General features: G+C 42.8%; 1 protein-coding gene across 1 annotated transcript; it reads right to left on the reverse strand.

The window, feature by feature from the left end:
- Positions 1–6,850: 6,850 nt before the first annotated feature.
- mob3a (MOB kinase activator 3A) lies at positions 6,851–13,753 on the reverse strand. Its single transcript, XM_054790853.1, has 4 exons — positions 13,556–13,753; positions 12,301–12,824; positions 10,411–10,613; positions 6,851–7,227 (listed from the first exon to the last, which is right to left on the reverse strand). Exons 2-4 carry the CDS (start codon positions 12,716–12,718, stop codon positions 7,198–7,200), a joined length of 651 nt encoding a protein of 216 aa, XP_054646828.1. The 5' UTR covers positions 12,719–12,824; positions 13,556–13,753; the 3' UTR covers positions 6,851–7,197.
- Positions 13,754–14,349: the final 596 nt, after the last annotated feature.

A 14,349-nucleotide genomic window follows, 5' to 3' on the forward strand; every position in this document is an offset into this window, starting at 1 on the left:
TGACAAAGGTAGGTATTCTTTGCATCATGACATGGTTCATTGGTCATGCATGAAGGTCGTTTTGCGACCTTCATATTGTACCATGGAAGAAAGTGGTCAGTCGGAAACTCTACAAATTTTGCTGAGGTCGTTTTCACACCTTCAATGACCCTAAAGGGCTTACCAGCTCTCTCCCAATGATTCATTGATCCAAAACATGACTCAGTCCCCTCCTTGCTGACATCACAGCCTTGTTGAGATATGCTGGCCATACTCTACTTCATCCATCTGGACCACCCAAGGTTGCATGGCCCTCATCAGTAAACAGAATTGTTTGAAAATGAATCTTCATGTATTCGTTTCTGCTTGTGAGTATTGGTTAGGGGTGGCCAAATAGTAGGTTTTCTGCATAACTGCAAGCCTCTGGGGGATCCTACACCTTGATGTTCATGGGACTTCAGAGGCACCAGGAGCTGCAAATACCTGTTTGCTGCTTTGTCATGGCTTTTTAACAGGTGCTCTCTAGAATCGATACATTTGTCTGGTAAAAACCTTTCTCATTACACCTTTATCAGCACAATCCCGGCTGTCATCTGAATCAGCCACAAACTTCTGCACCGTGCGAAGGTTTTTGTGAATTGTTGAATGTTTCCATACCTTGTCCAAGGCATTGCAATATCTGACACTTTTTTTTTTCTTCTTTCCCATATTGCTTGAAATCTGTGTCATGCTTAATGACGTGGAACATCATTTTTAAGTAGTTTTCCTTTAATTGGGCTCACCTGGCAAACAAATGATGACAGTTGTCCATCCATGAATTTCATTGAAAAACAAATCATTTGATGTTTATGATGCCAAAATCCTATTTGCATCATCATTTGGAAAACAGTGTAATGATTCTAAAACCAACCCGATGTAGGTCACTATATACCATTTACATACCATTTACCGTATAGTATTTTATCCAATAAAAAAGGAGGTGTGTGTCGAAAGTTGCCCCCGGGCCGCACTTTGGACACCCGTGCTCTAGAAGTGAGCTCTACTTTTTAGTCTAGTCTGTTCTCTTAACTTTGTACTCATGAGAACACTTGGCGTTATTCCATTTTTTGCACTTTGCTCTTGTTATATAATCATCTACTGTACAAAGCTTTTTTTTTTTTTACAAATGAATCATGTCCTTAGACTCCTAGAACATCTTTTTTTAGGCTGAGCAATACAGCAATCACATGTTTGTCTGTGTGGGCATGGGGTGGATTCTCTTTCTGAATTCGGGCAACTGGAACAAATTCAGTATCTTCTTACTGCCTGAAAATCTGCTGCCATTTGCTCTGCTTGGCATTGGCTGTCCGGCAGTGAAACCGTTAGGGTGTGTGCAAGTTCCCCTGTTGTGCTGAGTCACAGGAAAGACCACAACTTTTCTCTTACGTGCAAATAATCACACTGCACCATCAAAACAACATCTGGAGACGAGCTGGACAAGCTTCAGTGTGATGGGCAGGGCAGAGCTTCTACCCCTCGGCCTCAGCATTTGGCAAAGCTCCTGCCCTCATGTCTTGCAAATGCGGAGCCTCGGGGCGGAACCGTACATAAAACACACGCAAATACGCGCATGCGCATCAAGGGGAGGGACAAGCACAGGGCACGCACAGCTCATCTCGCACGTAGCATGCGTAACCGCGCATGACAGAGGGAGGAGGGTCCATCCTGCTAGAGAGGATCAGGTTGCAGCGGCCATTGAGCTCTCTGCTCTCGTTGATGCAGTGCACAGTTACGTCATGTTTGTGTATTCAAATTCAAATGAACATGCCAGTGTTATGTATTTGTAGGAAGTATATTTCAAGTATATGTCAACAGCACCCGATTCTCAGGGGTGTTCGACTCATTTCCACAGAAAATTGAGGGATGCGGGGGTCACTTTGATGCATTTAGAACATTAAAGATGCTAAAACCAATCCAATGTAGGGCAATATATGCTAAACTATATGAGCAAAGCTTCCATGTCTTAGCTTTGTGTTACAGGTGACAAAGCAAAGTACAGTACAGTGGAATCTTGGTTAGCGTCATTAAATCGTTCCAGAAGGTCCGACTCAAACCAAAATGGACGTTAACCGAATCAGTTTTTCCCAGAAGAAATAATGTAAATCCAAAAATGTTAACACAAAACACGTTTTTACAGTTTTACATCCAGAAAACAATTTCACATCCATATAATTAAATTAGTGCTGTCAAATGATTGACATTTTAAATCAGATTAATCATGGGTTTCAAATGAATTAATCATGATTAATCAACATTTGAAATGGTGTCTGAAATATGCCCATTTTTACTGTATTTTATTGAAAGAAAGTTACATGGATTGTATATATTTGCATGCATTAACAGCTCCAAATGAACTGAAAATTTCAATCAAGCTAAAAGATACCACACGTCTTAAAATATTTATTACCTAACATTACTTTCTTTAACAGTAGCAGAACATTTGAATCACACTTTAACGGCGTTACTGTCAGCAATGAGGTGTTGCGTTCAAACACACCACGTCATTTAAGTTGAATATACATTTTGCGTGTATTTTCAGGAATTTCCGAGCATACTTAAATGCAGCAAATTGTATTTCCGCATTTAGAGTTACAAAGTGAGTGATAAAAATATCCACTTATTGTTTTTGTTGGTCTTTCTGTTTATTTAGACGCATACTAAAGACGTTCTTGTGATTATCAAAGTGTCCCTGAATGCATCTCGCGGTCGTGTAATGACAATGAGGAAGCGTTGTTCCGAGACGAAGGGACAAAAGACCCGTTTGTGAGTTGTAAATAGATATATGTTGTTGGAATTGCACCGCTGTTGATGTGTTCAGGTTAGATTAAAGTTATAAAAGAGCGTCAGACTCTGTGTGACTCTGTGGGGAACTACACTGTGCTGCTGTCTGTCCTCATAACAGTGAGATGTGGCTTGTCATAAGGCGTATGCTAAAAAAATGTAACGTAATTAATGAAATAAATTTGTTACCGCCCTTAACGTGCTATTTTTGACAGCCCTAATATAAATATAAATGATGAATATATATAATTGCAAAAATCTAAAAATGTGGTTTGTGTTAGCATTTTTGAGAGTCAACCACTGATGACAGACAGGCATTGTAGTGTAACATAACATACCGTAAAGACTTCCGGTTCCGGTTGCCATTTCGTTAGCTAGCTGAATGGATGCAAACAAGGAAGGACGTTTTATGATACAAAAACACATTAAGAACACAGCTGGATTTACGCAGTGTATTAACATGACAAGACACGTGCCATATTGTACGCTAACCGGAGAATACACGCAAAACGAGGCAAAATTGTGGCGTAAAATTTGGACGTTAACCGAACATGCTAACCGGGGCAGACGCTGCCTGAGGTTCCACTGTAGTGTTTATCTAATAATAGATCTCATTAATGATGAATTAAGTTTATTTTCACAACATGCCGATGGCCAATTAAGAGCAAGCTGAGTAGTATCAGTATCAGAGTGATACTAGCATGATGACATGGATATTTTTCAGTTCTTTGCTATGTTTGTGTGCAAACTTTGGTATCGATCCCATACCGAGTAAACACAGAGACAGTACTGACAAATGCTGATACTTTTTACTTGACAGTTTTCAAGATTATTGAACGATTTAATGATTTTGCCTGTAATGTGTTGATCACGACAAAAATATATTAAGAAACTCGCTCTATCGAGGTTCACCTTTCGCGGATTTGCTGTTTAGCATTTTTTTTTTTTAAGTGAGTGTTTTTTTGAACGCTGGTACAGGCAGAGACTTGCCCTTTAAGAAGAATTGGATTGTGGGAAGTCGAGTGTCTATCTCTTCCCTGTCTTGTCTGTGTGCACCGCCCATTGTTTTCTTCGTCCTGATTGGCTGTAGACCATTGTCAATCAACCTCCTTCGCGCCTGCCATGTCTCCTGGGTCATCGCTAGCTTGCTTGCTTGCTAGCTTGTAAATGAATCTTCGGTTCGTCTGCAGCAATATGTTTTAACAAGGATACAAAAACGCCACAGGACAGTGCGTGAGTGACTTAATCATTTCTTGTGTTGATCATTAAGGTCGATCATGAACATTCAAACGATGGTTTTGAGTGTTTAAACAAGAGAGAAATGTGAGAAAATGTTATTGCCTGTCTGAGACAAGTGTATGAAGTGTATGGTGAGGGGTTTTACAGCCTTAAAACGTATACAACAATTTTATATAATGAAGTTGGCTACTACGCGGATTTCACTTATTGCGGGCTATTTTGGGAACATATCCCCCGCGATAAACGAGGGAACACTCTTATAAGACAATAACAATATCAGCAAAATAATACAATGATTCTCTTTTATTACATACAATTATTTGAGCAAAAATTGTGTAAAAATAACTTAACAAAAGCAAAACCAAAAAAGTCAATCTTATCACACTAGATGGATCCGATACTGTATCGACGCACGCATCCCTAATTTCAACACTTTTGTGGAGTATTACTAATATTACCCTGGTGGTTGTTGTATTCTAGAATCTCATTATTGACGTCATCCTCACATGAACAAGGCCTAACCGCCAAGTTGTCCTCCAGCATGTTCCTGCCTGTTGTTGACACAATTCTGCAAAACGGAGTTCATTCACAAGCACCCCTCCCCGGATGGACCACAGTGGGTACAGGCTGGCCTCTTTATTACATAAGCTGCTGAGTCGAACCATTAACCCCCATCTTGCCGACAGAGGCTGCAAATTCATTGCTTCTTACAAGCAGAACACTGGAAATGCCGTCCATGTATAGGACCGCCGCATTCCAGCGTCTGATGCCACCTAGTGGCCACTCTGGACCACGCTCGTGTCAACGTGTGTTGGCTGCAGGTGTTGCTGTCATGTGAGTTTGAGTCTCGTGTGACCTTCTCCTACCAGGAGAATGTGCAACATGCGCCAGTAGCTTTGACATCTGAGAAGGCGCCTGCTGGTTGAGACCCAAAGTGTACAATAACCCTAACTTGATAAGGTTAGCCTCACCTACGTCAACCATGACTGTTATTTTGAATCGTTTTTATTCAAAGTGTGTCGGAACCCCAGCATTAAATCTATATACAGGAAAAATAAAATGCACACACACACACACACACACACACAGTCCATACAAGTGCTCTACCACAAATACAAAGTAATAATGCAAAGTGTCAACACTGTCATGCAGCAAATACAGCAAGTTTGTGCGGAAAAATTCTAAATTGAGGTTGCAAACGGGAAGTAAACTTGAAATTCCATGAAGTATAACACAGTTCTATACAGTATATTCCATACATGACTATTGTGCAAAAGTTCATAGAAATATTACGAACCTCATGTACGCATCTTTTAATTACAGCAAATGTTTATTAGCAACAATTAAGAATAAAAGCATCTTCTATTGGATTGTACTTTCTTTTCTATCTGGGTCCCGGTCGCTATGGGGCAGGAGGAAGTTCAGACTTCCTGGTCTCCAGCCACCTTATCCAGTTCCACCAAGGAGACCCGAGGCATTTCCCAGGCCAGCTGTGAGACATCCAGCATGTCCTAGGTCTGCCCTGAGGCCTCCTTCTGCCAGGTGGGCATGCCCAGAACACCTCACCAGGCAGGCGTCCAGGAAGCATTCGGACTAGATGCTGACTTCTCTCCATGTGAAGGAGCAGCGGCTGTACTCCGAGCCTCCTCCTGAATGGCTGAGCTCCTCACCCTATCTTTTTGGGTGAGTCCAGTCACCCTACGGAGGAAACTCCTTTCTGCGATCTCGTTCTTTCGGTCACGACCATAGGTGAGGGTGGGTACATAGATCGACGGGTTAATCGAGAGTTTTGCATCCCAGCGCAGCTCTCTTCACGACGGTCCGGCACAGCGACCGCATTACTGCAGACGCTGCACCTGTCAATTTCACGCTCTAGCCGTCCCTCACTTATGAGCAAGACCCCAAGATTCTTGAACAACTCCACCTGGGGCAAGACCTCACTCATAAGCCGACGGGTGCAAGCCACCCTATTCCGCCTGAAAACCATGACCTCAGATTTGGAGGTGCTGAGTCTCATCCCAAAAGTGTCCCACTGAGCTGCAAACCGCCCCAGTAAATGCTTAAGGTCACAGCCCGATGAGGCCGCCAGGTCCATATCATTTGCAAATTGCAGAAACGAAATTCTACGGCCCTCAAACTGTACCCCTTCAGCGGTTTGGTTGTGCCTAGAAATTGTGTCCACAAAAATGAATAGAATGGTGACAAATGGCAGCCTGACGGGCTCGACTTGCGGCTGGCATGCAAACCAGGTCCCTGCTCCATTTGTACAAGGAACGAATGCACAGTCACCAACCCCGTACTACCGGAGCACAGTCAGTCGGACGGATGCCTTTTCCAAAGTCCACAAAGAACATCTTGACCGGTTGGGCAAACTCACTTGCATGGGTATAGAGCTAGTCCAACGTTTTGCAACCAGGACGAAAACCACATTTCACCTCCTGTAGCTGAGGCTCGACTAAGTCGTGCTCTTCTCTTGCACTCTGGAATACTTTTCCAGGGAACCTGAGGAGTGTGATCCCCCTGTAGTTGGAATACCCTCCAGTCACCCTTGTTGAAAAGGGGGCCCACCACCCTGATCTGCTATTCCAGACTTCCACACAAGGTTGAAGAGGCGTGGGCAACCAGGACACAACATCCAGAGCATCTTGTATAAAACAATTTGATGCATGATATTAACATTCTGGAAAATTGCAAGAAAATACTTAATTTCCCAGAATGCATTACTTATCCAAGTATTCAAAATGGAGGGAATTTATGTTACATTTTATTGTTTGCATTTCCTTTGTCAAATACGACAGCTTCACACAGACTATAAGAGAGTAGGGAATTTTAATACAACAACAAAGTGATCATTTCGACAAAAAACAAAGCAAATGCATGCTGGAATGAACTGCGATTCAAATCAAAACGAGAACAAAAACATCAACATGTAGACCACCTCTTAATCCATTACTCAATACAGAATGTTTTCCATTTAGAATAAAAGAAACATCTTCCGAGATGTTAAAACCTACAGTCTGTAGCTAAAATAGATTACAGTACTTAAATATAAAAATAGACTCTTTGTGAATGTATTTGTCAATTAACATCTCAGCTGCAGTTTTTAGCTGGACGGATGGGATAGTCCTGCACGTGCGTCCACAGATCAACTTCAGCCCCTCAGTGGCACATCCGAGAGGTCATCTCTTTCTGTTGCACACACAAAATACACAAACATCTGTTGAGTTACAGCTGAAAATGAACCATTTATCACCATGAAATACATAACTTCGTCAAAAAAACAATACATGCTGAGTAAAAAGGGTCAAAATAGCTCAAACTCATTTTCTATAGAGTTTTTGCAAACCAAGTACAAGCATGCTTGGCGTAAACCGATGTACACAAATGGAAAATCATCAATAAAGAATCCGAAAAGAACAACAGTTGCGGCTAACTAAACAAAAACGAGACGCTCCATTTCAACTTGTGTCCGAAGTGCAGACTTCATACTGCATACTTGTCTTTGAATGCTGCAAATCAGTCAAGCAAAACCTGTCTTATGATCGGCAATAGCCGCCATGATTTTGTCATTGTGTTATTTCGCATTTGTATGCACTTTCAGTGCAGGAAGGGTAAAGTAAACAGGCAATGAAACATAACACCACGTTCCCATTGGTGGAAAAAAGCTTGTCAACCAATCAAAGTAAGAGGCCATTTTAGAGGGGGTAAGTGACCGACTGACACAGAAATGCACATCCTAGGGAAACAGGGAATTAAGCCGTATGTATTCAAACTACCGACAATGGATCTAGCGTGTCTGACGAGGAAGAGACATGGAGATGAAAAGTGGTTGGCTTCAAAACACAGAATGAGGCCTTCCTTGGAGTTCTTCAATTATTGTTTTTAAATCAGCTTCTTAATGAGCGTGAAGGGGTCTTAATAGCCTTTTTTAGTGTGTATTTCGCTGTCGATGCCACTGCCCCCAACGTCAACATTCTCACTATTGCTGTGAAAATATGTTTTAAAACATGTATAATGCTTTGAATGCTTGCCGCTATGGTGGCATAGTTTTTACAATACAATACAATAAGTAAGACACGGCTTTCTCTGTTCTGTGGCAACTAACTCCTCCTCCTCCTTTAAGCATAATCAGGAATAGCATCCTAGCATCCAAATGTGTTTACACCGGACTTTCAACCCAAATGCTTCTTGTAAAGAAGGTGTTGCTTTGAAGCACTCCTCTGTGAAATGGTCGCTGCAAATAAAAGACCGTGCAGTCGGTTGCCATTTGTCCCTTGCACTTGCTTTGTCCATTGTTGTCTTAACTTTCGTCTTTTGGAAACTTACAGCATCGCCTGAACACTGAACAGCCAGCGGCAACACAGAAATCTGGCATGACTACAATTTTGATGAAAAATAAATCCAGCCAAGTCGATGAGCTGCCTGTACAAGCCCTCAGACATACAGTATACGGCAATGCCGATAAATGAACAATGGTGCCCGACCGCACTAAAATGACATTTTTTTCTAATTTAACGGCCTGTTTCATTAAAGGAACAACGTACAACACAGTTACAAATAATATAGAACATATTTAAGCAATGTTGATAAAACGTATCAGTCACCCTTTCAGGTGTTTTGCTAAATGTGTGCTAAATGAGTTTTTGAAATTGCACAATGAATTGCCCAATTTGGATTTTTTGTCGGTTACGTGCATGTGCAAAGGCACACGTTTGACGTGTGTTTAAGTTAATATTGCCTAATATGGGCTTTTGGGCAATGGCAGTCAACATTTTGTTAACCAAATATTAAGATTAAGAAGAAAAAGTGCAAGACTTTTGGCTATGGCGGTTTGTGGAGAACTTGCTGCGGAGCGGGTGGATATCGGAACCGGGGGTGGTGGGACTTTGATGTGAACTATACTTAACAACAAAAAAAAAATCAGATAATAACTTTTGCCTACATCGGTGAGTACCTTTATACAAGTCTCGGTAAGCACGGCAAAACACGCCTTTCAGTGACGTATAGGTCGGATATATGCAACCTCACCGTTCAGACCGCAGGAGATCGTATACACTTTGGATTTATATCTACACGAACAAGGCCTGAGTCACATCTGAAGAAAATCGGAATTGTACCGTTCACACTGACACCGGCTTGGTGGCTGCAGGATTGGGTCTCTGCTTTTTGCAGATGATGTGGTCCTGCTGGCTTCATCGAGCCGTGACCTTCAACTCTCACCAGATCGGTTCGCAGAATAGTGTGAAGCGGCTGGGATGAGAATCCGCACCTCCAAGTCCGAGTCCATGGTTCTCGCTCGGAGAAGGATGCGGTGCCATTTCCGGGTCGAGGATGAGATCCTGCCCCAAGTGGAGGAGTTTAAGTACCTCAGGGTCTTGTTCACAAGTTAGGGAAGGATGGACGGGTGGATTGCTCAGATTCTGCAGTGATGCGGACTCTGCATCGGTCCGTTGTGGTGAAGAGGGAGCTGAGCCGAAAGTGAGCCATCACACACGCTGGCGTAGATAAGCTTAGACTGTGGTTTGCTGTCAATTGACTACACATTTCAGACTATTTGTCACTCTCACGGTAATAAGGGGCATCGTTTGTTAGCTCAATATGGGACACTTACCTTTTATCTGGTCACACATGCGTGAATAGATCAACAATTCACTTGCAATGTCTCATTTTAATCGCAAAATGCGACCATTTTGTCACAGACTGGGGCCCTGTTTCTGTCGTTGCTTCTTTTTGTGTTTTTTTTTTATGTCACAAGCAAGACGGAGCTGCTTGTGAGTTTTTATGGTGGTGGGCTGGGGGCACAGCAGGACCAGCTGCTCGTTGAGAAGAGCGATGGGTTTTTTCATGTTAAGGAGTCAACAAAAGTGTCCAATAAGACCAGAAAAACAGTTCTGTCGCTCGAGGGTTCTGAATACTCGAAATAAATCCACAAAGTCGCTAAGTTGGCAAGACTAATCCCTCCTGCTACATCTTATTCTCTGGCAGTATAAGTTGTATTAAGAAGCAGGGTTGTGATGCCATCGGAACAACAAGCTGTAGTCCCATTATAATGTGTTGATGAGCGAGGACGAACAGGTGGCGTCAAATCTATTTATCCAAATGTATTGGTGGCGAGCCACCACAGATAAAGGAATGCATGGAAACACTATAATGAGGTCAATGGGGAGTCTAAAATATTATTAGTAAAACACAGTATTGGAGTTCAACATGCTTTTATGCATATGTACTGAAAGAATAAACTATTTTATGACTTGCTTAATTCCTTTAGAACAAACAGTGTTTAAACAAGGGAAAGCTCTCAATATTCCAGGGCTGTGTGTATCGCTGTGTGTGTGTGTGAGTCACATTTCTTGTCATGTCCTTTAAACTTACCAGGGGCTCCAGCTCTTTGTGGTCTGTGAGGTTGAACTCGGTGACAAAGTAATAGAAATGCTTGTAGCAGGTATTGACGTGAGCCTCGGCCCCCATCTGGCTCACACGGTCAAAGTGGTGGATGTAGACGTGGACAAACACCCGGAACAGGCGGGACAAAATCTTCTTAGCCACCTGCATGAAGGTCTTAGGGAAAGGAGTACCTGGGAGTCAGACAGATGGGAGGTGGGAGGAGACCAGGGTCAATCCATGTTGAAGAACAGAATTGAAAAAAATAACAATGTCGGCACATTTCACAGATGACTTGTCTGTTGCTATTTTTCATGACTGCATTGTTTGTCCTTGCATGCCAAAGAAAAGACCCAGCATGCATTAGGCCACACGCGACTGGGAAAACATGTGTTGCAAAGAAGCTGTGTGATTCATTTAGATGGCCTGTTTCTCTGACCCATCCAATAATATTTCTGGAATCTTTTCCAGGGGGCAGGAGTGTCAGAGGCCCCCCCCCCCATCACCGCCCGCTGTACATTGTGTGACCTACTTAATAAATCCTTTACTGGGATGTTTCTGTGGATTCAACTGCACGGCCACAAGAATACAAACTTGCAGGAATAGCGAATGAAGAATGCCATGGCAACAGAGGCGAAAGGCAGCAATTCAATGAACGTGACCTTGCAGATTTCGAAAAAAATATCTCTTCAGAACTGCATCTGTATCTGTACCTCATGTTACTGTGTTTAGCCAATATATTACTTTGATATTTCCCACTGTTGGTATACATGCCAGTGTTTGTAATCCTAACAGGTTTTGTGCCCACCGATTACCCACACAATGTGCAGCCTCCTAAAGCGGTGATTCCAAACCAGTGTGCCGTGACAGATCATCAGGTGTGAAATTATCCAATTTTAGACTATGAACTGCAAATACTGTGCTTTTTCCCCTCTATCTATAGCAGGGGCGTATTGTCTCAGTGTCAGACTGTCAGCATTGTAAAACTTTTAACTGTACAGCTATAAAGCTTCTGTCTTGTCACTGGCTCAAGATTACATTTTTTTCAAGGAAAAAATATAAAACCGGCACCAGCTAGCATATGTCACCAATGGTGGCTTAAAAGATCAGTTTCAACAACAACAACAACAAAAATCGACATTTTTCACAATTTAAAACGAAACTGCGTAAAAAGTTATCATTTGCGCCGTATAAGATGACTGATCACTCACGTTCATGTCAGTAACGCGCACGCACACACGCACACACACACACACACACACACACACACACACACCATAGTAGTCCCAGGGAAGTCACCATCAATTTGCAGTCATGCTGTTGTTACGGTAGTCTATACATTTAATGATAGCTAATGTTAAGTAGCTAAACTTTGTGAGATTGCTACCATTTGCTGACAACAAACTATTCCGCCTGTGTGTGTTACGCAGGGCGTAGTTTGCGTGCTGCTATAACGCTTGCAGTACTTTCAGAAGTTCACGCCTTCTAGGCAGCCGCAGCCGTTGACATACAGTAACATTCGGACAGGGGTATGGTGTACGAAAAGCCCAAGTAAAAGAAAACGTACAGAATGTATCTTTTTGATGCGCGCTGAATCGAGGGCCTGTGAAGTACACGCTGAGGTTTTGCATGATCTCATGCATGACGGTTGAGCAAACTGAATGTTTTATTGGCAAATGTTTCCTGATTTCCATACTGTACCAACTCAGGGGTGATTTTACTCTTAGACGTTCCACTGTACTTTTATTTTGGTGAAAAAAAAATAATTTCAGCCCGAAAGCAATGTGTTTAACTTGCACATGAACAGAGCTTATGACGGAAACAATCTATGTGACCTAATTCTGCATGTTTATGCCATCTGCAGCTGGCCGAGCCACTCACCGACATTGGTGGGAAAGATGTTCTCGTTGTTGATCTGTACCTCAATCCAGTCCATGAGCAGGCTCATGTATTTGGGGGCCGACAGCGCAGTCGGCCTCTTGTACTTGTGCTCGTCCTGCCAGCGGTACTCGTACTTGGGCCCGCCAGACATCACCGGGCAGGTCTTGTCGGTGCAGGAGTCACTGATGGTGCCGTAGATGAGGTTGATGCGGTTGAAGAAGTCGACGACGTGGACAGCCACCCAGTCGTTCAGGTCCTCCCCATGAGGCAGCTGCACGGCCTGCTTCAGGTCCAAACCGGCGTTCAGAGAGGCCTGGGCCTTCTTGTGCAGGTCAAAGCGCTGTGTGCCGGGCTCAAACTTGCGCTTGGGTCGGAATGTCCTGTCTTTGTTGAAGACTTGTTTCAGTGCCATGGACATGGTTGCACGCAGAGAATGTGTGGGGCAAAATGTTTACAGCAGCCAAACAATTGTGGGCACAACCTGTGCGGTTATTGCAGGCTGTTGTGCGGTGTTCGTGGACGATCTGAATAGGGGAAAGAGAAAGGATGAGGATGGGTTGCCATACATACATGCGAGATCATTCCAGCCTGACATAATATCATTCTTATTATTTAATGCTGCAGAGTAGGCCGCAGGGAAATACAATTACACAACATCAGCATCTGTGTCCTACTTTTGTCATCGTCATGAGCCCAATCTAGCAAGTTTGTTTTAGGGAATAGAAAAACACTATTACAACACTACTGCACCGCGTCATTCTACTCTAATGTAAAAAAAAACCCAAACCCAAACAACTTTACTAGTAAACAGTGAAAGCTCGCTTTTATGACGTTCGACACAATATGACTCATTTCCTATTTCAAGCACTAATCCCGCCGTGAAACTAAAGAATGCTCGGAATGACAATAAAACCAAGCCAAGCCACTTCTCGACGTTTTAAAACGTAAACCAAACCTCACATTTGATGAATGCATTTTATTTCAATTTTGATGCAACATTTTCCATGTTTCTTTACGACATGAAAGCAGGAGATTAAAACAGTGACGACTACGAACTTTGTGCGTCGGTGCTCGCTAACCCGGTTGGACTTGTTGATTAAGGAAACACATACAAATTCGAAATATTTAGGACAAATGTGTTACTTTTCGACCAATTTATTGTAGACGCCGTCGACTGATAACAGTGGGCATATCAAACGTGGGGGCCGACTATGGCGAAATAGCACTGTTGAAAGCTACTTTTTATCAAACTTACTTGTTCCGCCTTCCTCTTCCGCCAATGTCCTTCGATATATTTGTCGAAAGTTCTCAGCGACCGACTACCAACGTTATGTCGATGATGTAGAAAGACTCAAATATGTACTCGAACTGCTATTCATGCTGCAAATGTACTGTTAATTCCACAAACATGACAGTTTAGTAAAACTGACGTCAGGCTCCTCCCTTGCAAGCCTTGTATCGGCTGGAAGCGACTGTAAAGGTGCTTTGAACTTCCGGTGATGACTTTCCAAAATAAACAGCTCAAAGCCTCTGCTTTGAGAAGTGACAAAAGCAAAAAAGGGAATTCTTTGTATACGTATTAATTGAATCACATATTTTTCTGTCTGATAAACGGTTATAATGTAACAATTATTTCACATCATGTATATTTAACCCAATTTAGTGTGTCTGCATTTTGGGTTTATTTGTACATTTTGAAAGTAGAACATGTGGGACATAATACCGCTTGTCCTCATAAGGGTTGCGGGTATGCTGGAGCCTATCCTAGCTGACTTCGGGCGAGAGGCAGGGTACACTCTGAAATGGTCGCCAGCCAATCGCAGTGCTTTGAGTGCCTTGAAAAGCACAATAAAATTTAATCCATTATTATTATTATAGGGTTGAGTGTGAAAGGTTGTTTGTCTATATGTGCCCTGTGCCCTGTGATGGGCTGGCGACCAGTGCAGGGGTGTACCCTGTTTCTCGGCCAAAGTCAGCTGGGATAGGCTCCAGCCTACTCCCGCAAACCTTGTGAGGACAAGCGACATAGAATGAATGAACAACTATAAG

The sequence above is a fragment of the Dunckerocampus dactyliophorus genome, chromosome 10 (assembly GCF_027744805.1).
Source record: "Dunckerocampus dactyliophorus isolate RoL2022-P2 chromosome 10, RoL_Ddac_1.1, whole genome shotgun sequence".
NCBI lineage: Eukaryota > Metazoa > Chordata > Actinopteri > Syngnathiformes > Syngnathidae > Dunckerocampus > Dunckerocampus dactyliophorus.

Excerpts from the sequence above, each read along its gene's own strand:
- mob3a (XM_054790853.1), bottom strand. The coding sequence starts at position 12,718 with ATGTCCATGGCACTGAAACAAGTCTTCAACAAAGACAGGACATTCCGA. Across the intron at positions 10,614-12,300 it reads CATCTTTCCCACCAATGTCG|GTACTCCTTTCCCTAAGACC; the intron begins GTGAGTGGCTCG and ends TCTGACTCCCAG. Across the intron at positions 7,228-10,410 it reads ACAAAGAGCTGGAGCCCCTG|AAAGAGATGACCTCTCGGAT; the intron begins GTAAGTTTAAAG and ends TGTGTGCAACAG.